Source organism: Microcaecilia unicolor, chromosome 7 (assembly GCF_901765095.1).
Source record: "Microcaecilia unicolor chromosome 7, aMicUni1.1, whole genome shotgun sequence".
Classification (NCBI taxonomy): Eukaryota; Metazoa; Chordata; class Amphibia; order Gymnophiona; family Siphonopidae; genus Microcaecilia; species Microcaecilia unicolor.
The window spans coordinates 145,018,532-145,044,095 of record NC_044037.1 but is presented as its reverse complement, the minus strand read 5'-3'; the positions used below and the strand labels follow the sequence as shown (position 1 = coordinate 145,044,095).

The 25,564-nt window shown below is 44.1% G+C and overlaps 1 protein-coding gene across 1 annotated transcript in view; it reads left to right on the top strand.

Annotated features, from left to right (window-relative positions):
- The window catches only part of COL6A3 (collagen type VI alpha 3 chain), a 722,910-nt gene that overhangs the window by 614,632 nt on the left and 82,714 nt on the right, over positions 1–25,564 (top strand). The window contains 2 exon segments of the mRNA XM_030209050.1: positions 6,797–6,896; positions 9,104–9,802. Of these exon segments, the coding sequence (XP_030064910.1) occupies positions 6,797–6,896; positions 9,104–9,802 (799 nt within the window).

The following is a 25,564-nucleotide window of genomic DNA, read 5'->3' as shown; positions in this document are numbered from 1 at the left end:
ATTCTCTGTCACCCGGTACACACTCATCAAGCATAGTTTTATCTGTTCAAGGTCAAGTTTCCACCTCAGTTCTTGGTGCCACTGTTGCGACACTTGCATATAGTCTAAAGTCCCCTGCAGTTGAGAATTCAAGTTTAATCTTGTGAACCTTATCATGAAAGAACTCAGCCAGAGTCTGGGGGGAAAGTGAAGGGGGGGGGGGGGTTGGAGGTGAAGGCACTTTGAGGAGAGAGTTCAGTGTGGCAAAGAGACGACGAGGGTTTGAGCCAAGAAAATTAAGTCCAGAGATCACAAGAGTTCTCCTCCTGGAGCAGTTCCTGGAAGGATTGCCACTGCCTATGAAGAAGTGGGTGTAGCAGCACCCCAAAATGACCCCAGAGAGTGTGTTAGAAGCAACCGAGGCCTTCTACCAGGCACAGCCAAAGCTGGAACCCTATAAAGAGAAGAAGCAACCAGGAAGTCCTGGGAGGAACAGAGAGAAAGTTGGACCGAACACCCCGAGGGATCAGAGACCGCCCTCCAACCCGGGGTCTTCATGGAAGGTGCCGGAGTGATGAAAGCTCTCCTCCCCACAGTCATATCATGGCCCTTTTTCCCTGGCGTGAGGTTTGGGGGCAGAGGTCATATAGCAAGAGGCTACCAAGATATAGCAGAAGGTGCTTTGGATATGAATTTTATAGCCACTCATGAAAGAAAGTAGAAACTGTACTACAGGTGGAACTAGAAGGACACTCATATCAAGCACTGGTCGACTCTGGCAGCATCAAGATCCTTGTCTGGAGAGAGGTACTTAACCATCTACAACTGAACTACGAGCAAACTGTGACCCTGGCCTGTGTACATGGGGACCAGAGACAGTATACAATAACTCAAGTGTACTGTAAAAAACACCTGTGGGGCAAGCCCATCTGGAGGTAGCAGTCTTACCTTGGCTACCTTACCTAGTGGTTTTGGATCAGGATAAGTACATAAGTAGTGCCATACTGGGAAAGACCAAAGGTCCATCTAGCCCAGCATCCTGTCACCGACAGTGGCCAATCCAGGTCAAGGGCACCTGGCACGCTCCCCAAACGTAAAAACATTCCAGACAAGTTATACCTAAAAATGCGGAATTTTTCCAAGTCCATTTAATAGCGGTCTATGGACTTGTCCTTTAGGAATCTATCTAACCCCTTTTTAAACTCCGTCAAGCTAACCGCCCGTACCACGTTCTCCGGCAACGAATTCCAGAGTCTAATTACACGTTGGGTGAAGAAAAATTTTCTCCGATTCGTTTTAAATTTACCACACTGTAGCTTCAACTCATGCCCTCTAGTCCTATTATTTTTGGATAGCGTGAACAGTCGCTTCACATCCACCCGATCCATTCCACTCATTATTTTATACACTTCTATCATATCTCTCCTCAGCCGTCTCTTCTCCAAGCTGAAAAGCCCTAGCCTTCTCAGCCTCTCTTCATAGGAAAGTCGTCCCATCCCCATTATCATTTTCGTCGCCCTTCGCTGTACCTTTTCCAATTCTACTATATCTTTTTTGAGATACGGAGACCAGTACTGAACACAATACTCCAGGTGCGGTCGCACCATGGAGCGATACAACGGCATTATAACATCCGCACACCTGGACTCCATACCCTTCCTAATAACACCCAACATTCTATTTGCTTTCCTAGCCGCAGCAGCACACTGAGCAGAAGGTTTCAGCGTATCATCGACGACGACACCCAGATCCCTTTCTTGATCCGTAACTCCTAACGCGGAACCTTGCAAGACGTAGCTATAATTCGGGTTCCTCTTACCCACATGCATCACTTTGCACTTGTCAACATTGAACTTCATCTGCCACTTGCACGCCCATTCTCCCAGTCTCGCAAGGTCCTCCTGTAATCGTTCACATTCCTCCTGCGACTTGACGACCCTGAATAATTTTGTGTCATCGGCGAATTTAATTACCTCACTAGTTATTCCCATCTCTAGGTCATTTATAAATACATTAAAAAGCAACGGACCCAGCACAGACCCCTGCGGGACCCCACTAACTACCCTCCTCCACTGAGAATACTGGCCACGCAATCCTACTCTCTGCTTCCTATCTTTCAACCAGTTCTTAATCCATAATAATACCCTACCTCCGATTCCATGACTCTGCAATTTCTTCAGGAGTCTTTCGTGCGGCACTTTGTCAAACGCCTTCTGAAAATCCAGGATTTCCCCAACTTCTGCGCCATCTGGATCCAGCTGATAGTTGGTCCAAAAAAGGAGGAGGAGTCTTTTCCTGAGATCTTCCCACTGGAGGATCCTGATTTATATATTGAAAACCCAAAGTTGCCTAAACCCCACCACCAGAGGCAGTTAGAGAAATTGTGGTGCTCTCTGAATTTAAGAGCTTCAGTAGATTGTGATCCCATGCAGAAGAATGATGACGGATCGGACAACCCTTACCCTTTTGACAGTCTGCCAGAATGGAGTAGTGAGGGAGCCACAGGGAATTTCAAAAGGGTGCAGTCAGAGGATGAGTCCCTGAGAGCAGCTCAAACTAGGGTTGTTGCAGTGAATGGGAATCCCATGGGCAACCAGGACCCCATTAAGGTAGCGCCCCCCCCCCCCCCTCTATTTTGTGATAAAGAATGACTTGCTGTATAGGGTGGCCAAGGGAACCCTGGAGAGGAAAGAGGTAGAGCTGCTATTAGTACCCTAGCCCTACCATAGGCAAGTCATGCAACTAGCTCACATCCACATGCTAGGGAGCTACCTAGGGGAGGAAAAGACCCGGAAATGGATTTTAGCCAGGTTTTTTCTGGCTAGGTATATTGAAGCAAGTAGAACTCTTTTGCCAGTCCTGCCCATCCTGCCAGCTGAGTGGTCCTGCAAGGGTCCTACCTGCCCTTCTCCTGCCCGTGCCCCTTGTCAACACCCCATTCAAAAAGATAGCAGTGGACTTCATGGGACTCATAGAATGCACCACTCATGGCCATAAGAATATTCTGGTTATTTTTGGATTATGCCGCTCTCTATCCAGAGGCCATTGCTTTGTGTAACATGAAAATCACCACAGTGGCTAATGCACTGTGGGAAGTCTTCTCCAGGTAGGGATTCTGGCAGAAATATTGATTGACCAAGGTACTACCTTTATTTCCAGAGTTATGAAGCAAATGTATGCCTTGCTCAAAGTGTTTTCATCCACAGACAGAGGGTCTGGTAGAATGCTTCAGTAAGACTCTGAAACAGATGCTGAAAAAGTTTGTGGCCGAAGATGGGAAAAACTGGGATTCTCTACTCCAATACATATTGTTTGCCATCCAGGAGGTACCCCAAAGTTCAACAGGATTTGCTCCATTTGAACTGTTCTACAGGAAAAGGCCTAGAGGAATCCTGGATGTGGTTTGAGAAGCTTTGGAAGAGGAACCCAGCCCTGGGAGAACTTGGCTGAACACGTACTCACCATGCATGCGAGACTAAAGAAAGCCAGTGAGGCCACCAAGCTTTGCCTGGAGAAGGCTCAAGTGGGTCAAGCCAGAATGCAGTTCAACAAACCTTCCAGCTGGGGGATAGAGTCCTAGTCCTTTTACCCTCTTCCAAGAGTAAGCTGTTATGCAAATGGCAAGGCCATTACAAAATTGTGGAGAGGACAGAACCTGTCAACTATAAGATGGCACAACCTGACAAGAGAAATAAGGCAAATGTCCTTCACATCAACTTGTTGAAGAAGTGGGTTCCCATCACGTCTGCCCTAGATCGAAGAGACTACTTTGGGCCAGAAGTCCTGATAGACTCTGGACCCTTGCACGTCCCATTTGGCAACCAGCTCTCTGATTCACAGAAATTTGGCCTGGAGCAGGTGGTATGCCTGAATGAAGATGTGTTTTCCGAAGGACCAGGCCAGATCCTCCTCACAACTCATGATATTATCACTGAACCAGAAGCATCTCTATCGAATCCTCGAAGCCTGACAGCAAGTGGTGGTGAAAGATGTTGCTGAAATGCAGGAATTGGAAGTTATCGAAGAGTCCACCAATAATTGGACATCTCCCATTGTGCTTGTACAAAGACAGATGGGAGTATCTGGTTTTGCATTGATTTTCGGAAAGTAAATGCTGTCTCCAAACTAGAGGCCTATACAATGCCCAGAGCAGATGAACTCATTGAGCAGCTGGGAGTTGCCTGATTCATTTCAACCCTCGATCTGACCAACGGATATTGGCAGGTACCATTCACCCCAGCCGCCAAGGAGGAGACAACTTTTTCAACACCCCAGGATTTGTTCCAATTCATGGTGCTCCCGTTTGGTTTTCATGGAGCACCAGCACTTTGTGCATCACCTACTTAAACCCCACGGCAGCTGCATGGCTGCCTGTTTAGACGACATTGTCATCTACAGTAAAGATTGGAGGACCCATCTCATCCAAGTAGAAGTAGTTCTGGATAGTCTGCGGACCGTTGAGTTAACAGCAATTCCCAAAAAGTGTTTCTTGGGAAGACAAAAAGTCCAGTACCTGGGGTACTCAGTCAGGAAAGGGCATGTGAGACCCCAGATCTGGAAGGTGGAGACAATCACCCAAATGCTGTACCCTAGATGAAGAAGCAAGTACAAGCCTTCCTTGGAATCATGGGTTATTACTGCCAATTTATTCCTGGGTTTGCTGAGAAAGCAGAACCGTTAACCCACCTTTTGCAGAAGAAGTTCCCTGAGAAGATGCAATGGACTGACAAGTTGGATGTGGCCTTCCAAGCTCTGAAGAGGGCTATTTGTTCAGAGCCGATGCTGGCCAGCCTGTATTTTAACTGACCCTTTATCCGATAAAGTTTATCGTACAGACGAGTCAGAGGTTGGGCTTGGGGCCATTCTGGCCCAGGAAGTGGATGGATAAGACCACCTGGTGGCATACATTAGCCGGAAGCTATTCCTGAGAGAGAAGAACTATGCAGTGATTGAAAAAGAGGCTCTGGCGGTCAAGTGGGCCGTGAAGATTTTCCAGTACTATCTGCTGGGCCGAAACTCCCTGCTGGTCACTGACCATCAACCACTGCAGTGGATGGCTTGAATAAGGATTTGAATTTATGTGTAATGTGGTGGTTCCTCAGCCTTCAACCTCAGGCGGGCTGAGAGCATGCTAATGTGGATTTTTTTGTCCTGTGAGATGGACCCTGAATTGGCAGACACTCAATCGGGCATGGGCGAGCTGAGGGGGAGGGTATGTGAGGGATTTATAGAAAACTGCCCCTTACCCTTAAGAAAAGTCCCTCTCTAACTAGCCTGGGCCACCTTAAGAGCACTGGTCCTGCCCCAGGAGGAAGTGAGCTGGGAGGGACAGAGTCAATACCTGGGAGTTTAAAAGACAGAACCATGATGAGGTTAAGGAGGCCCAGGGAAGGAAGAATGAAAACCCAAGTCTATGCCTTTACTGAATGCATTTAGCTGCTGTGATCTGGCTGAGGTAAGCCAACTTTGCTTCTTATTAAGACTTGCAAGCCTTGCTGAGGTCTGGCTGGGGTCAGACCTGGGTCTCAGAAGACCTGGGAACTCACAGGCTGTGTTTGTGGTGGGGCAGCCCCATCAGCCACAGACTGCTTTGCCTGCTAGCCAGAGGCCTACTCAAGGCTGTTACTGAAACCAGTGAAACTGTTGCATCTGAGGTTCCTGTCCTGTGAGGTAACAGGTCCCAGGGTCCAGGTGAATAAACCATTTATTTTCACATTAATATACCTTGCCTAGCTGAGTTATTGACAGGGCCAACCCATAATCCCACCCGGGGTATCACATCCTCTATGACTTGGGAATATAAGCAAGTTTCCTACCATAACTGATTTAGCACCATAAACACATTTATAGACCAGACAGCTATTTTAAATGGAATTTGAGGTTCTAATCTTAGCCAATGTAAGTTATTCAACAGGGTGCTAACTTCATAAAACCTGCCTGATCCAAATTATAGATGTATTCCCATTGTAAAATGGGGAATGCATGAGTAGACATTTGGTCTATCCAAACCATGCCTAAACTATGCACCCTTGAAATCTTTTCATGGTTTCTGAAATTACTATTTATATGTGTATGCAATTTACACATATAAATGCTGCTATTTACAGATGCTTCTAAAATGTCCCCCAGAATCTGTAGTGCGATTATAGTTTATAGTAGCACTATGAAGGCCCGTTTACCCTGTAATTTTAAGTACTGTCTCTTTACTACTACAACTACTACTTATCATTTGTAAAGCGCTACTAGACATATGCAGCACTGTACACTTGAACATGAAGAGACAGGTCCCTGCTCGACAGAGCTTACAATCTAATTAGGACAGACAAACAGGACAAACAAGAGATAAGGGAATATTAAAGTGAGGATGATAAAATAAGGGTTCTGAACAAGTGAATAAGGGTTAGGAGTTAAAAGCAGCATAAAAAAGGTGGGCTTTTAGCTTAGATTTGAAGATGGCCAGAGATGGCGATTGACATACCGGCTCAGGAAGTCTATTCCAGGCATATGGTGCAGCAAGATAAAAGGAACGGAGTCTGGAGTTAGCAGTAGAGGAGAAGGGAGCAGATAAAAGAGATTTACCCAGTGAATGGAGTTCCCGGGGAGGAATGTAGGGAGAGATGAGAGTGCAGAGGTACTGTAAATACATTACAGTTGCAGTGTAGTAAATGTATAGTATTTCATTTAGGAATATAATCCTTCTCCTATTTCTATGGTTTTACATATCCTATACTGTAATTCCAAAATGAGATTGTGTAAGTGAAGCTCGTCATTATTCATGTTATATAATATACATTTTTTTTTCCTGTTCCTGAATCAGATCAACAACACTGGAATGGCACAGGCCATCGTCCTTGGTGCAGGTGCAGCCCAGTTTAATGAAACCATCAGGAGAGTACTAGCCTGCCATGTATGTCTGGGTAAGTAGTAGCTTTTGTTAAGTTTGTTTAGTAACATGTAGGTGTATTTGCCCTATTTTACTACAGTTAATTTATTTTGCAGTGCTACAGCTGGCAACTTCATGCGTACCCTATTGCAGTAATGCAAAGATAGTGGGTCCCAAGTCATGAATGCTAATTTTAAAATGATCAGGCTGGTGCTTAAGTACAACCAGTTCCTGACCCCCAGTCCATTTTCAAACTCCCTCATGAATTTTGCAAGAGGTAAAAAAAAAAAAAAAAAAGGTCAGTTTGTTGGAAATGAAAAATTTCTGAATTTGAAAGTTTTCCCACTGAAAATACCTGCATACATTTATGATTGCTATGTAGTATGAGTCAAGTTTTTTAAAATTTACACTAATATAGTAACATAGTAACATAGTGCTATTTTTGTGTATACCTTACCTTGATTTGTACCTGTCCTTTTCAGGGCACAGACCGTGTAAGTCTGCCCAGCACTATCCCCGCCTCCCAACCACCAGCCCCTCCTCCCACCACCGGCTCTGGCACAGACCGTATAAGTCTCCCCAGCACTATCCCCGCCTCTCGCCACCGGCTCTGCCACCCAATCTCGGCTAAGCTCCTTAGGGTTTATTCCTTCTGAACAGGATTCCTTTATGTTTCTCCCACGCATGTTTGAATTCTGTTACCGTTTTCATTTCCACCACCTCCCGCGGGAGGGCATTCCAAGCATGCACTACTCTCTCCGTGAAAAAATACTTCCTGACATTTTTCTTGAGTCTGCCCCCCTTCAATCTCATTTCATGTCCTCTCGTTCTACCTCCTTCGCACCTCCGGAAACGGTTTGTTTGCAGATTAATACTTTTCAAATATTTGAAGGTCTGTATCATATCACCCCTGTTTCTCCTTTCTTCCAGAGTATACATGTTCAGGTCATCAAGTCTCTCCTCATACGTCTTGTAACACAAATCCCTTACCATTCTCGCAGCTTTTCTTTGCACCACTTCAATTCTTTTTACATCCTTCGCAAGGTACGGCCTCCAAAACTGAACACAATACTCTAGGTGGGGCCTCACCAACGACTTATACAGGGGCATCAACACCCCCTTTCTTCTGCTGGTCACACCTCTCTCTATACAGCCTAACAACCTTCTAGCTACAGCCACCACCTTGTCACACTGTTTCATCGCCTTCAGATCCTCAGATACTATCACCCCAAGATCCCTCTCCCCGTCCGTACCTATCAGATTCTCCCCACCTAACACATATGTCTCCCGAGGATTTCTATTCCCTAAGTGCATCACTTTGCATTTCTTCGCATTGAATTTTAATTGCCAAACCTTGGACCATTCTTCTAGCTTCCTCAGATCCTTTTTCATGTTTTCCATTCCCTCCCAGGTGTCTACTCTGTTACAGATCTTAGTGTCATCCGCAAATAGGCAAACTTTACCTTCGGCAATATCACTCACAAATATATTGAACAGAATCGGTCCCAGCACTGATCCTTGAGGCACTCCACTACTCACCTTCCCCTCCTCCGAGCGAATTCCATTCACCACCACCCTCTGGCTTCTCTCCGTCAACCAGTTCCTAATCCAGTTCACCACTTCGGGTCCTATCTTCACCCCATCTAGTTTATTTAAGAGCCTCCTGTGGGGAACCGTGTCAAAAGCTTTGCTGAAATCTAAGTAGATTACGTCTATAGCTCGTCCCTGATTCAATTCTCCTGTCACCCAATCAAAGAATTCAATGAGATTCGTTTGGCACGATTTCCCTTTGGTAAAACCATGTTGTCTCGGATCTTGCAACTTATTGGCTTCCAGGAAATTCACTATCCTTTCCTTCAGCATCGCTTCCATTACTTTTCCAATAATTGAAGTGAGGCTTACCGGCCTGTGCTTTTAAAAATCCAAAAATACCTGCAGGAGTGTGAGCTCTGCCCTAAGTCCGCACCCAGGTATGCCTATCCTCCTGCATGTAAAAGTTTTCAAGTTTATTAATACTTGATATACCGCCTAGGAAAGATTCCATCAAAGTGGTTTACATCATTTCATTATTAGGGAAATCACATAATTTAAGTTTGTATATTCATTAAAAATATGATTATTAGAGGGAGCCCATTGAGGGGCTTTCATAAGTTTTATAACAGTCATGTAATAGGATATGCTGCAATATTCTCCTCAATCAATGTTAACATTTGTTCTGACTTTATTGAATTTATCTTACAGATGTGTGTGATCCAGATGATATTTGTGGACTAGATTCAACAAGACCAGGATTCAGAGACAGAAGGGGGACACCTACTGATGCAGATATTGACATAGCCTTTATTGTGGATAGTTCTTACACAACCACCAATGCTCAATTTGCTGAAATAAAAAAATACATTTCTCATGTGGTAGACCAGCTAGAGATCAGCTCTGATCCAAAAACAGAAGATCATCATGCAAGGGTTGCCATCCTCCAACACGCTCCTTATGAATATCATAAGAATTTCAGCATGATACCAGTGAAAGTGGACATTTCACTCACTGAATATGGATCCAAAGAAGCAATACAGGATTTCATTCTTAGCAAGATGACCCAGCTGAATGGTGCCCCAACTGTGAGGCATGCCATTGTATATGCCATGGAAAATGTATTTGATAATGCGCCAAACCCCAGAAACCTCAAGGTTATTGTTTTGATGATCACTGGAGAAGTTAAAGGAATGGAATTAGAGCTTTTAAAAAATACAGTCACTGAAGCCAAGTGCAAAGGATTCTTCTTTGTGGTGCTAGGAATTGGCAAGAAGGTGAATTTTAAAAGTCTTTACAACTTGGCCAGTGAGCCACATGATGTATTTTTCAAAAGAATTGACAAACCCTTACAGATGCATGAAGAACCATTATTGCGGTTTGGCCAGCAACTTCCAGCATTCATCAACAGTAAGTATGGGATTAGTGTATACAGTACAAGGCAGAGTTTAAAACAGGGTTGTCAAACTGCGTTCCTGGAAGCCTGCAAACCAGCCAGATTTTTAGACTTCCCATAATGAGAGATATTGACATGTACTGCCTTTTATTGTATGGAGAAAATTATGGGAATTTACTCAGGGGATGCTTGGGGGGAGAGGATGGAAATAAAGAATGGGGTAATGCTTAGGGACTGTTGGTCAGGATGAAAATGAGTGCTTTATTGGGGCGTTAGGCCAACAATTGGGGTTAAGATGTGGGATCAAGATTAAGGAGAAAATCAGATGTGACTTTGGAGATCAAGAGGAAAAGAACTGCCATTGGGGTTCAAGGAGAAGATTGAGGTTGCTTTCAAGGTTTCATGGGTGGAAAGAAGAGAGATTGAAGCTGAAGGCAATTTAGAAATCCAGGGGATCATCATGGGATGATCATGGGGTACTAATGATATTTTATGTTTGAGCCAAATAAGCACTGTGTATATTTATACCACCTTGAATAATGGCATATATGTATGTTGGGTACATTACATGCATGGTTTTTCAAAATCAAATTTATGCATGTAATTTTTGCACCTAACTAAATTATGCTCTAGGATTGTTTACATTTTCAGCAGTTAAATATACACTAAAATACTACCCTACTTGATAGAATAGTTTCAGAAACTAAACAGACAGTTATGCCATGTGTATGGCAAGTGTAACTGTTGGCGCCTAAATGTGGCATTTTAATGTGTAACCTGCAGCATTCTGTAAGTTATGCTCATAACTGAGAAACTCGCTCCCTCACACTTTTGAGCTAAGTGACATGTGCCTAGCATCTATATGCATAAGTGTGTATTTTATGTAAGTGCTAGTATTCTATAACCTACATGTGCAATCATTGCCTAACTATAGGTGCCAAGTTATAGAATGAGAGAGATAGTGTTCATCACAACATAGTCGGAAGTTCATGTCCCAAGTTGCATAACAACATCTGTAAGGGCACATAGCTCTGTCCTTACTCCCTCCAAGTGTGTCACCATGAGGCCCAGGGCATACAGAATGTCTCTGAAACCCTGTTGCATGTCATGTCAAGGACCCAATATGCAGCAGGACTTCAGGATAGCTGCATGGATTGGGACCTCATGGTGACCCATCTGGTTCACAACTTTTACTGTGACCACCTTATCTGTGGTCAGCAGCTGCAGGGGGTCTGTTCTATCTCCATGACCTTGCTTTTCCTGCAGTTGCTGATGTTCAATCAGCCTCTCTTCTCCTTTTTACTCTGCTGGGATAGGCTCATCCTTTTCCAGCTCCAGCTACTGCTATTCTTCCTCTAGAGAGACAGTTTCCAGAGCTGGCTTTGGTTGCTTCGCCTGGTCCTTCTCCTCCAGCCCTGGTAGGCCTTCCTCCTCCTCCTGCTGCACCACCCCAGGGACAGAAGGATTGTTTCTCCTCCTCCTCGCTCTTCTGCACCTAGGTGCTGCTGGTCTTTCTCCTCCTCCTCCTCCCGTTCCTCACTGCTACTCTTCTGATCTGTTGCATCTAGGGGAATAATAGCTTGAATGCATGGCAATATGGCAAATCTATGGCTGTTTAGTGTCAACACAGGGGATGCCACTGAATGCTGTTTTGCTGAGCTTTTATATGGTGCAATAGTAACTCAGGGCTAATTAGAATTGTAGTTTAGGTGACTGAACATGAGTTTGTTCCAGATGGACGTGGGCACCTGTATACTTGTATACTGCAATGAGGGTGGAAGAATAGGGATAGATATGCAGAGTGCTTCAGTGCTAGAGCAGCTATTTTGTCTACAGAACCTATACAATCAGAGTTTGAAGTCAGAGGTAGATCCAAGAAAGGGCACCAAAAGTTAGGCACAAAAAAATTGAGCACTAAGCAAGTATTCTATAATAGCAAGGTTGGACACTGAAGTCGTTATAGCATACTATCATAAAGGCATGAGCATTTACACCATGTCAAATTCTGGTACAAATGCTCACACTTAAATTACTAGAAAAAGAAATAGTGGATGCAAAGAAGATCAAACCACACACACCAAAAGTGCTCAAAAGACCTTACATAAAAATCTTTACTTGACAACACATGCCATGTTTTAGCCAAATGGCCTGCATCAGAAGTCTAAAAATTAAAAATATATCAAATATAAACATACAAATAATAATATACCAACTGAAATAAATATATAACATGTCAAAGCATATCAAAATTTGTACAGAGATCATATGGCATAACTTTTTGAAAAGACAGAGGAGTTAGCTACATTCTACATTGAAAGGACATCTAAAAGAACAGAAACATTTTAACACATTTCTAAAAAGGATGGATAACTACAGCACTTTTATATATCTAACAATAAATGTAAAACATCCAAAAATAATATGTAAGAAATATACATAATATAATACTTCATAATTTACCTTTCAAATGTATACATGCACTGTAATGTGTATTTAAAAAATCATTTGAAAAAAAATGTGTACTTCCAATTAAAGGAAAATCATTGTTATAAAGAAGATATACATATACAAAATTAACAACCATATATAATAGTACTTAAATTCAATACTAATATCCTATTCTCAACTAATATAACATATTGGATATATAGAACAATAATAATAAGCATTTTTAAAAACATATATTTCCATATGTAAACACCAAAAGGTCAACTTCAGCCAATCATATCTAGCCTAAAGGGTCACATAAAAGCCACACCTGAAGACTTTCTTGTCATAAGTACATAAGTATTGCCACACTGGGACAGACCAAAGGTCCATCAAGCCTAGCATCCTGTTTCCAGCAGTGGCCAATCCAGGTCACAAATACCTGGCAAAATCCCCAAAAACCTCGATACATTTTATGCTGCTTATCTCAGAAATAAGCAGTGGATTTTCCCCAAGTCAATTTAATAATGGTCTATGGACTTTTCCTTTAGGAAGCCGTCCAGACCCTTTTAAACCCTGCTAAGCTAACCACCTTTACCACATTATCTGGCAACAAATTCCAGAGTTTAATTATACGTTGAGTGAAGAAACGTTTTCTCCGATTCATTTTAAATTTACTAATTTGTAGCTTCATCGCATGCCCCCTAGTCCTAGTATTTTTGGAAAGAGTAAACAAACGATTCAGGTCTACCCGTTCCACTCCACTCAATATTTTATAGACCTCTATCATATCTCCCCTCAACCGTCTTTTCTCCAAGATGAAGAGTCCTAGATGCTTCAGCCTTTCCTCATAGGGAAGTCGTCCCATCACCTTTATCATTTTCATCGCCCTTCTCTGTACCTTTTCTAATTCCATTCCACTATCCAGCTTATTTTCGAAAGAGAAAGACGCCCATATTTCGACCCAAATCGGGAGATGGACGTCTTTCTCCCATGGGCGAACAAATCGGTAGAATCGAAAGCCGATTTTGGTCGTCTTCAACTGCACTCCGTCGCAGGAACGAACAAAGTTGACAGGGGCCTGTTGGAGGCTTGGTGAAGGCAGGACTGGGGCGTGGTTATCGGCCAAGGAAAGATGGGCGTCTTTAGCTGATAATCGAAACAAGAAGGGCGTTTTGGATGAGAATTTGGTGCGCTTTATTTGGACCCATTTTTTTCAGGTCCAAGTCCCCAAAAAGTGCCCTAACTGACCAGATGACCACTGGAGGGAATCGGGGATCACGTCCCCTGACTCCCCCAGTGGTCACTAACCCCCTCGTACTGCAGACTCACAGCAGCAATGCTTTGTGGTGGGTGTAGGGTATTCGGCTAGGTGATTCCACTAGCTTCTGTTAAATGCTCAGGATGTTGGTAGTTGGTAGGCTCTACTCCCATGGTGCTTTTCCCCCTGCTTACTGGGTCAGAGTGTGCCCTGTTTTGTTTCCGGTAGTCCATGAGGTAGTAGTGGCCATTTTTGTAAGCCAGTTTTAGATCCTTTTCATGTGTTAGCCACGTTACAGAACTTAGTTCTTACCTTGAATGTTGCTGAAAGAGGACATTGTACAGCATTCTGCCAGCTCTGACCTACTGCTAATCTCAGTACCGGGGAGACTCTTTGCCAGTAGGGCACAACCTGTGATCTGCAGTTAACTGTGAGTAAACGTGCTTATTCCAATAAAGGAAGTTTTCGGAGAGATTAGTCTTCAGGTGTCAACTGGTGTGCCGGTTTTACAGTAGCAACAAGTCCTAGAGGCCTGCGTGTATGCAGGTCCCTGGAGCACTTTTAGTGGGTACCGCAGTGCACTTCAGGCAGGCGGACCCAGGCCCATCCCCCATACCTGTAACACTTGTGCTGGTAAATGAGAGGCCTCCAACCCCCACTGTACCCACATGTAGGTGCCCCCTTCACCCCTAAGAGCTATGGTAGTGTTGTATATTTGTGGGTAGTGGGTTTTGGGGGAGGGGGCTGGGGCTGGGGGCTCAGCACCCGTGGTAAGAGAGCTATGCATGTGAGAGCGTTTTCTGAAGTCCACCGCACTGACCTCTAGGGTGTCCAGTTGGTGTCCTGGCATGTCAGGGGGGTGAGTGTACTACGAATCCTGGCCCCTCCCATGACCAAATGGCTTGGATTGGGACGTTTCTGAGCTGGGCGTTTTTAGTTTCCATTATCGCTAAAAAAAACAAACGCCCAGCTCAGAAACAACTAAATCCATGGCATTTTGGTCCGTACAAACCGTATTTTCGAAACAAAAGATGGACGCCCATTTTTTTCGAAAATATGGTCTGTCCCACCCCTTTACATACCCGTTCTCGGACATAGACGCCCATGGAGATGGGCGTTCGCGTTTGATTATGCCCCTCTATATCTTTTTTGAGATGCGGTGACCAGAATTGAACACAGTATTCAAGATGCGGTCACACCATGGACTGATACAAAGGCATTATATCGTCCTCACTATTGTTTTCCATTCCTTTCCTAATAATACCTAACATTCTATTTGCTTTCTTAGCCACTGAAGCACACTAAGCAGAGGATTTCAACATATCACCAACGACGCCGAGATCCCTTTCTTGGTCACTGACGCCTAACATGGAACCTTGCATTACATAGCTATAGTTCGGGTTCCTCTTTCGCACATGCATCACTTTGCAGTTGCTCACATTATGTTTCAATAATTTTTATTGAAGAAAGGTCAACATAACTGTTTCATCCAATAAATTGCCACTCTTCATATCTAACTCAAATAATACAAAAGTTTAACATAATATGTGACATTGCATAGTTCCCCAAACTTCCCATAAACTTTGACTTTTTCAGTTTTTGCTTCCCACCCCCTCCCTCTCTCGAACACAGTCAGAGTCCAAGGGTTCATCCTCCCAGGACCTATCTAATTATAAAGTTCATTTCTCTTTCTCTCACCAACAGTCCCATAAATTCAGAAATTTAACAAATGGCTCCTTGCTTGAGGTGTTAGGGTTTGCCAGAATGCTGACCATCGCTTCTCAAAGGACCGATATCCCTTTTTGTCCAGTTGTGTTATCCCTAACCGCTCCATTCTCATAAGTTGTATCATCTGAATTCTCCATTGTTGCATGGTTGGAGCCTTCTTTGAAAGCCACTCCAACAATATCACCTTCTTGGCCACAATGATTGTTCGATTAGTGTATTCTTTAAAGCCTTTGGACATCTGCTTTGTGAGTCTATAATGGCCAAACAATACCTGCTCGCTACAAAAAACTACAGTCATAAATCTAGATACCAACTATGTCTTTTATTGCTACCGTATGAATTCATACAGAAAGAATCCCAATATATAGTAAAAAAATGATTTTATTATATATTGGGATTGTTTTCTTTATGGTGCAATATGCATACGCAGCGCAAACTTGTATTGTAGTTCCCAACACCAAGTAAAGGTGGTTTGATTTTTCATACACAAGACATGGTCCTGGTAAATGGGCGTTGGCACAACAGTGCCCAGATCTGATAACCACTCTTTTGCCAGTCGCTCAAAGGCCAATTTCGAAGCTATATCACGTATATGTCTATGATAAAAGGAGAGTGGGATTTTTTGCTGTCAAGGAGTAGGCCGTGGAGATTTTCTGTTGTACATCCTCAGCCAAGTTTTGCCATGTTAAACTATCCAAATAATGCTTCAATTGGCTGTAATGAAAGAGATTTGATCTCGGTAAAGAGTATATACGTTGTAATTCTGAGAATGGTTGCGGTCGGCCCTCCTCCGTCAGGATCTGATAAAGATATTTAAATTTTTTTTTTTGTTTCATTTGTACCCCACGCTTTCCCACTCATGGCAGGCTCAATGCAGCAGGCAATGGAGGGTTAAGTGACTTGCCCAGAGTCACAAGGAGCTGCCTGTGCCTGAAGCGGGAATCGAACTCAGTTCCTCAGTTCCCCAGGACCAAAGTCCACCACCCTAACCACTAGGCCACTCCTCCTTTCTGTTGCCATCTTTTAAAAGTTGCCTACATATCTCCAGGGGGAAAACTTGGATTGCCACAGATGGACAAGAATGGGGTGGCTGTTGCAGAAAATTTATGTAAGTTACACACCCACCTCCAAACTTTCTGTGCTGTAGGCAGTACTGATGTTTGCTTCAACTCATATGGCATAGATTGATTTCTTTCTTTCGTGTAACCAGCAGCTAAAATGTACAGCACCGGTAAGTTCCAATTCTACTGCTGTTACAGAAAAGTCTTGTGATGTTCGGAACCAATCCGCTATATGGCGCATGCCACTTGCAATTGTCATCTGTCGTATGCTCAAGAAACCCAATCCTCCATACTCCACAGGTATTTGCAGGGTACCTAGGGGGGGTTCTTGGTTTTCTCACCCTCCAAAGGAATTGTTGTAGCTGTCTATTAAGTTGTTTCTCATTTTTGTGCTTTAAGTATAGAGGTAAAACTTGGAAAACATAGAGCCAGCGTGGTATTATCAGCATATTATACAAAGCCACGCCACCCATCAATGACGATGGATAACCTTGCCAGGCACGTAGCCTATCTTTCGTATCTTGTAATAATCTAGTTACATTAACCTCATAAAGTTGACATAAATTCTGTGGTATATATACTCCCAGATATTTAAGGGGTATCCCCGTCTCCAGTACAACCATCCCACTCCCCCTTCCCTCACAACCATCACCATGTACTGTAAGTATCTTCAACTTTTGCATATTTAAAACAAAACCAGAATATGTCCCATATTGCTCTATTTCTTGTAGTAACCGGGGTAAAGAAGTGCTTGGGCTCTGGAGCAGTATCAGTAGGTCGTCTGCAAAAGCCAGAGTTTTGACCATAGTACCCCCAACTGCACTCCCTGAATTTCCCCAATTGCATTCAGACTTCTCAGCAGCGATTCCAGTGATAGAAGGAATAGAAGAGGGGAAAGCGGGCACCCCTGGCGGGTTCCTCTACCTATGGCGAACTTTGGCGTCCTGATGCCATTAACTAGCAGGGCTGCCATTGGATCTTTATATAACAAATGAAACGCCTGGAGTGGAGGAGTGGCCTAGTGGTTAGGGTGGTGGACTTTGGTCCTGGGGAACTGAGGAACTGAGTTTAATTCCCACTTCAGGCACAGGCAGCTCCTTGTGACTCTGGGCAAGTCACTTAACCCTCCATTGCCCCATGTAAGCCGCATTGAGCCTGCTATGAGTGGGAAAGCGCGGGGTACAAATGTAACAAAAAAAAAACCCAGCCCCCAAATCCCATTGTGTGCAACACCTCAAATAGGTAATCCCAGTGCAGCTTATCAAAAGCCTTTTCTGCATCTAGGCTTATTGCTAGGGACAGCCACCCACAATGTTGACAAGCCGCCAGCAACAGCCTGCGCACATTATGTACTGTCTGTCTATCTTTGACAAACCCGACCTGTGTTGCACTGATTAACCGAGGCAGAATGGTAGAGAGGCCGTTAGGCATAATCCTAGAGAGCAATTTCAGGTCTACATTAAGAAATGATATCGGTCTGTAGGAATCAGGTGCACCTTCTTCCCTTCCTGGTTTTTTCAGTAGAACTATCAACGCTTCATTTGTCTGTGCTGGGAGTTTTCCCCTAATTATGGTTTGATCATAGTAGGAGAGTAGCGGGCCCAGAAGTTTAACATTCAATAGCTTGTAAAATTCACCTGACAAACCATCGGGGCCTGGGGCAGAATTTAATTTTAGCTGCTTAATACCTTCCTGCAGTTCTTTTCCCAATATGGGGCCATTTAAACTCTCTATCTCCTGAGGTGTTAGCAAAGGTAAGTTGGCTTGTTACAGATGTTTAGTTAGAGCTACTGTGTCACCTGGATTAGGTGCTGCATATACCCCAGAGAAGTGTTGGCTAAAAATCTCTGCTATCTTTTTATTAGTGTGTTGTGGTTTCCAGAGATGATCTTTCACCATAGTTATCACCTCCCCTCTTAACACCACTTTTGCAGTTGCCCAAAAAAGAGATGGATCATCCTTATGTTGTTCATTAAATTGCTCATATTCCTCCCATTTTGCCCGAATATACTTTGCGAAATCTGGGTTATGATATAGATATGCAGGGAATCGCCAGCCCCGCATTGGCTGCTGATAGTATCTCAGGACTTCCAAATCTAGCCAGATCATGGCATGGTCTGAGATGTCTGCTGTGCCGATATCCACCGAGAGCACCTCCGGGAACAATGACCGTGCCACTAGGATATAATCTAACTGGGAATAAGTCCCTGTGCTCTCGATAAATGAGTAAAGTTTTTTTGTCCCGGATGAAGGGCTTGCCAGGCATCAACTATATCCAGGCTTTGCATGAATGTGGGAAGGACCCGTGCTCGTGGTCCCCCTCTATGTGTCCTACCGCGTTCTGAGCAATATTCTAAGGGCCGTGCCACCAAATTAGTCTCCCGTGACCATGAGTTTTAGAGATCTATAAGGTCTGCACACTTGTACCAGATCATAATAAAAATTCTTGTCATATATGTTTGGCCCCTAAAGCGCCAACAGCAGCAACTCTCTGCCTTGCAACCATAGATGTAAAAGTACATATCTACCCTTGGAGTCTGTCATTATTAATTCAGACTTAGTAGCCAACCTTTTCGTATCAATATAGCCACCCCTCCTTTGCGGCCCTCCGCCGGGGATGCATAAACCTCCCCTTCCCACTGTCTCCTGAGCTTTTGGTGTTCTTCATTGGACAGCCAAGTTTCTTGTATGCAAGCAATATCTGTGTGCTTCCTGCGAAGTGCTGTCAGCACCTTGGCGCGCTTAACCGGGGATGTGATCCCTCCTACATTCCAGGTATTGAATCTAACTGAACTAATTGCATATTGTAGGCTGGTTCATACTGTATCGCATACCATCTGTAATATAGGTGGCAGTTGCCCAGCCTCGCCTCACCACCCCTATGGAATGTATTAACCCTATCCACTGGGACTGGTGTCTATGTTGGACTTGTTCATATAAAGTGAGAAAAAGGATGATTTTCTTCAAGATAGAATGTGGTCCCTTCCTGAGTCCCGACCGTGTTTTCCCCACCATTTCCCCCTACTTACCGTCCCTTCCCTCCCATACCCTGCTCCTTCCACATAGGAACCCCAAGTTTCACCCATATTACCCCTCTTATCCCTCTACGAGTATGGGAGATAAGCGATCACTGTGATGGTCCCCCCCCCAGCCCTCCCCCCCCCCCACCTCATTAACAGCATCCACACATACATTCATCTTTTCTAATTCTACATGGTAACTGTGCAACCTTTAACATTAAAGTACTACCAGTGACAGTCCAATCATTAACAAGCCCAACGGGACTGTCTCTCCTGCAATTATAAACCCAGCACCACCGTGCTACGTTAGGGTGTACGCAGCCCACCCTATGGGTGAAGCTTTTGAAGGCAGTGGTCACCTCACCAAAGTCAAGTTACAGTGCACTGGTGGGCACTTACCGTGCACCTCATTAGATTTTGTTTTTATCCAGTTTCCAGTGTGGTGAAATCCACCTGTTACCCGCCCTTACAGCGGTATTTCATCAATTTTTTGACTGTCCTTTAGTGGATTCCTCTTTAAGATGCATGGCATTCTGAAAGCTCTCCGACGCCTGAGGCGTAGTGAACATGTGCCAGCGATCATTATGATATATCTTAAGAGTGGCCGGGTATAACAGCATGAATTGCAGTTTTTTTCCATAAAGCGTATTGCAAATCGGGTGAAATGCCCGGCGATGTTGTTGTAGCGCTAGAGAGTAATCTTGGAAGATTTTGATGAGTTGACCCTCATAGCGGAGTTGGTCTTTCTTCTGCCGAGCCCCTCTTAAAATCTCTACTTTATGAACAAAATTATGGACTTTGGCAATTATCACCCTGGGGCGAGTCACATTCTCTTGCCTGCGGCCTAGCCGATGTGCACGCTCCAGGCAGAGTTTCCCACGCTGTCCGGTCAGTACTAATTCCGTGGTAAGCCAGCGTTTCCAACCATAGGCGTAGTTTGACTGTTTCATTTGGGGGGGCAAAGGATGGGGTGGAGCATATTAGCATATTCATTTGCATATATACATATGCAAATGAATATGCTAATATGGAGGAAGGAAGGAAGGGAAAAAAAGCTGGCTTTTTTTGGGAATAACCATAATGAATATGTATGAGATATCAAGCCAGCTCTTTCTCCCTTCCTTCTTTCCTTCTTCCACTCCAGTAGTATTTCCCCACCCCTTTTCCCATACCATGCCAGTGTTGACCTTAGAAATGCATAAGCTCTATATGTAGATCCTTCAAGAGGTAGTGTGTCATGATTTAGGCTCTACACCCTTTCTGATGTTTTGGTGCCACCTCAGTAAAGCCAACACACAATCTCTCCACTGCAACACACTATACACAAACTTGTGCAAAAACACACTCATAACCTTACTAAACCATAACAGCACTAATTCCAAGGACAGGACGAGCTGCAACCTTATGCGTGAAAAGGCAGAACTGTAATTACACCAGGCTCTAAAACACCAATACACTACCTCGTGAAAAACACATGACACAACAGACATGACACAAGGAACTAGAAAGCAAAAAATATGAAGGCAAAATACTGAACTGGAAAGTTAACTCAAGAAGTCAGACTCAGCATGCAGCAATACCAGAAAAATTGAAACTTACATGCAAAATTTCACAGACAGCTGACATATTCCAATTAATAAATTCTGAATAAAATACTTTTTTCTACCTTTGTTGTCTGATCATTTAGTTTTTCTATTCGCTTTGGTCCCAGTGTCTTCTGTTTTATGCAGTGTCTTCTTTCCATTTGATATTCCATTTAATAGATTCAAAATAAAATACTTTTTTGTACCTTTGTTGTCTGGACATTTTACTGTTCAATCATGCTGGTTCCAGTTTCCTCTTTTCCTGTCTTTCTGCTAATTCTCCTTCAACTGCTTGCTGTCCATTTGTCTTTTCTCTTCTCTCCTGTCTTATTCCATTCCTTCACTACCTTTGACACATTATTTCTTTTTTAGCTCTTTCCTCTCTGTTTTGTTTCTTTACCGCCTCTCTGATCACTTAAATTTCACCCTCGTCCTCATCCTTCTCCTTTTTAGTTTTCAGCTATCAAATTCCATTTCTTTCTCTCACCCACTAGCTGCCCCATTCCTCTTCTCAGTCCTTCCTCCAACCTTTCATTTCCTTTCATCTTTAATCAACTGTCCCTTACCACATTCTGCCCCCCCCCCCCCCATCACTATCATCCTCTCATTTGTTTCCTTCCCACCTCCCCTTTGGCCTCTCCCAAATAGTTCCACCATTTGCAGCATCTTCCTCCCTCCAACCTTCTAGCCCAGCACGCCTGCTCCCTTTCTCCCATTGTAGCCTAATATCTCCCTGTCCCTTTCACACACACACCCACACCCCAGCATCTTCCAGCCCCCACTTCCCTGTGGTCCAGCATTTCTTCCTCTCTCTCTTCCCTCCCTCCAATTGTCCAGCATTTCTCCCTCACACCCTTCTGTCCCTGGATCCACAATCTCCCTCTTTTTCTCTTTCCCCTCTAGTGTATATCTATCCCTCCCTCTCATTCATCCCCATGTACAACCTCTCTTCCCTCCTTCTTCTCTCTCACTGCCCACATCACTCAGTATCTCCCTTCCTTGCACCCTGGGCCCAACATCTATCTCTTTCGTTCTCTTCCTTCCCCTTTTAGCATCTCTCCCATCCCCATACAGCATCTCTCTCTGTCTCCCTCCCTCCCACTTCCATGTTCCAACATTTCCCCTTTTCTCTTGCTGTCCCTCCCTCCTCCTCCACATCCAGTATTATTTCTCCCTCTCTCTCCCCCATGCATCTCCCCCCACCAACATTCCCCACCTCTCTCGCTCACCTCTACCTAGCATTACCCCATCACCTCAACAGTGCTCCTGTGACTGTCTCTCTCTGTCTCCCTGCCACCAGCCAGCATGCTGCCTCGCTCTTCCCCGCCGGCGCTGCCTCGGTCTCTGACTCCCTGCAGCATTTTTGTCTTCACCCATCCTGTACCCGTCGCCGTCAGCGCTGCCATTCATTCTCACAGGCAGCCTCGTTCCCGCTCACCTTTGCCGCGTCCTCCGGCTCTCTCTGATGCACTTCCTGTTTAACAGGAAGTGCATCAGAGAGAGCCGGTCGGAGGAGTGGACACGGCAAAGGGGAGCGGGAACGAGGCTGCCTGTGAGAATGAATGACAGCGCTTACGGCGACGGGTACAGGACAGGTGAAGACAAAAATGCTGCAGGGAGTCAGGGACTGAGGCAGCGCCGGCGGGGAAGACACAATTAAGCCCCGCCAGTTCGCCGGTGCGACTCGTTTGGGGGGGGCAATGCCCCCCCTCGCCCCCCCCTCCAATCTACGCCCATGGTTCCAACACTGTGCTAAGGGCTTGATCTGAAATGGACTCGGGAAATCCCACGATGCGGATGTTAGCTCGTCTTGAACGATTTTCTAGTTCATCGATCAGTTCTCCTTGTTCTTTGACCAGTTTTTGCAAGGCTTGCACTGATGACTCTGTGGCCTGTTCCTGCTCTTCTATCTCCGTGAACCGAATTTCAAGACCTCCTGTGCGCTGCACAGCATCATCAAGCCCTTTTTCTATAGTCGCCATTTGTATGGATAGCTGTGCAAGCTGTGGCTCAGTAGCTCCTTTTACGGCGTTGGAAATTTGCTGCAGCTGGAGATCGCTGAACAACTGTGGCTCAGCGCCTGGACTCTGTGCCATCTTTGTTTCCAGCAGTCCGCAGGCCTTCATGGATTCCTTTCTCGCTGGTTTACTCGGCATCCCCGCCTCTGTTCGAATTAGGAAGGACTCCATACACTGGCTACTGCTTGTGTGAGATGTTCCCCCGATTATTTTTCACATTCCTGTCGAGATAGGGCGAAGAAACCAGGGGGGGGGGGGCCAAGAGGAGTTACAACGTGCTGCTGCTTTCTCTAAGGCATCACTTGATCGCAGTTGTTCACATTAAACGTCATCTGCCATTTAGACAGCCAGTCTCCCAGTCTTGTAAGGTCTGCTTGTAATTTTTCAAAATCCTCTCACGATTTAACAACTTTGAATAACTTTGTGTTGTCAGCAAATTTAATTACCTCACTAGTTACTCCCATCTCTAGATCATTTATAAATATGTTGAAAAGCAGTGGTCCCAGCACAGACCCCTGAGGAACCCCACTATTTACCTTTCTCCATTTAGAATACTGACCATTTAACCCTACTCACTGTTTTCTATCCTTTAACCAGTTTTTAATCCACAATAGGACACTACCTCCTATCCTACGACTCTCCAATTTCTTCTGGAGCCTTTCATGAGGTACTTTGTCAAATGCCTTTTGAAAATCCAGATACACAATATCAACTGGCTCACCTTTATCCACATGTTTGTTCACCCCTTCAAAGAAATGTAATAGATTGGTGAGGCAAGATTTCTCTTTACTATATCCATGTTGACTTTGTCTCATTAATCCATTCTTTTGAATATGCTGTGTAATCTTGTTCTTTATAATAGCCTCTACCATTTTGCCTGGCACTGACGTCAGGCTCACTGGTCTATAATTTCCCGGATCCCCTCTGGAACCTTTTAAAAATATTGGCGTTACATGGGCTACCCTCCATCTTCCGGTACCATTCTCGATTTTAAGGATAAATTACATATCACTAACAATAGTTCTGCCAGTTCATTTTTCAATTCTATCAGTGCTCTGGGATGAATACCATCCGGTCCAGGAGATTTGCTACTCTTCAATTTGTCAAATTGCTCCATTACATCCTCCAGGTTTATAGAGATTTCAGTTAGTTTCTCCAACTCGTCAGCTTCGAATACCATTTCTGGCACCGGTATCTCTCCCAAATCTTCCTTTTTGAAGACTGAAGCAAAGAATTCATTTAATCTCTCCACTATGGCTTTGTCTTCCCTGATCGCCCCATTTACCCCTCGGTCATCTAACGGTCCAACTGATTCTTTTGCTGGCTTCTTGCTTTTAATACACCTAAAAAAAATTTACTATGTTTTTGCCTGCAACGCTATCTTTTTTTCAAAGTCCCTCTTAGCCTTCCTTATCAGCGCTTTGCATTTGACTTGACATTCCTTATGCTGTTTCTTATTATTTTCAGTTGGTTCCTTCTTCCATTTTCTGAAGAATTTTCTTTTAGCTCTAATAGCTTCCTTCACCTCACTTTTTAACCATGCCAGCTGTCGTTTGGTCTTCCTCCCTCCTTTTTTAATTCAGGGAATATATTTGGCGTGGGCTTCCATGATGGTATTTTTGAACAGCATCCACACCTGATGTAAAGTTTTGACCCAAGCAGCTGCTCCTCTAAGTTTTTTTTTCACCATTCTTCTCATTTTATCATAGTCTCCTTTTTTAAAGTTAAACGCTAACATATTTGATTTCCTATGTATAATTACTTCAAAGCTAATAACAAATCCGATCATATTATGATCACTGTTATCAAGTGGCCCCATCACCATTACCTCCCGCACCAGATCATGTGCTCCAGTAAGGACTAGGTTGAGAATTTTTCCTTCTCTTGTCGGGTCCTGTACCAGCTGCTCCGTAAAGCAATCCTTGATTTTGTCAAGGAATTTTACCTCCTTAGCATGCCCTCATGTTACATTTACCCAGTCAATGTCGGGGTAATTGAAATCACCCATTATTATCGTGTTGCCCAGTTTGTTAACCTCCCTAACTTCCAATAACATTTCTACATCTGTCTGTTCATCCTGGCCAAGCGGACGGTAGTACACTCCTATCACTATCCTTTTCCCCTTTACACATGGAATTTCAATCCACAGGGATTCGAAGATGTGTTTTGTTTCCTGCAGAATTTTCTATCTATTTGATTCAAGGCCCTCCTTAATATACAGTGCTACCCCTCCACCAATTCGATCCACCCTATCACTACGATAAAATTTTTGTATCCCGGTATGACAGCGTCCCACTGGTTATCCTCCTTCCACCAGGTCTCAGAGATGCCTATTATATCTAATTTTCATTTAGTGCAATATATTCTAACTCTCCCATCTTATTTCTTAGGCTTCTGGCATTCGCATATAGAAATTTCAAACTGTGTTTGCTGTTCCTATTTACATCATGACAGTATTAATTTGCAATCTTTTGTCTGATTTTTACTTTTATTTAAGGACACCTGGAGAGGCATTTTCAAAAGGGACGTCCATGTTTCATTTCGAAAATACCATCAAGGACGTTCAAATCTTTAAATGTGGCCGTCCTTAGAGATGGATGTCCCTAGACATGGACGTTTCTGATTTTCAGCAATTTTCGAAACCAAAGATGTCCATGTCAGAAACGGCCAAATTCAAG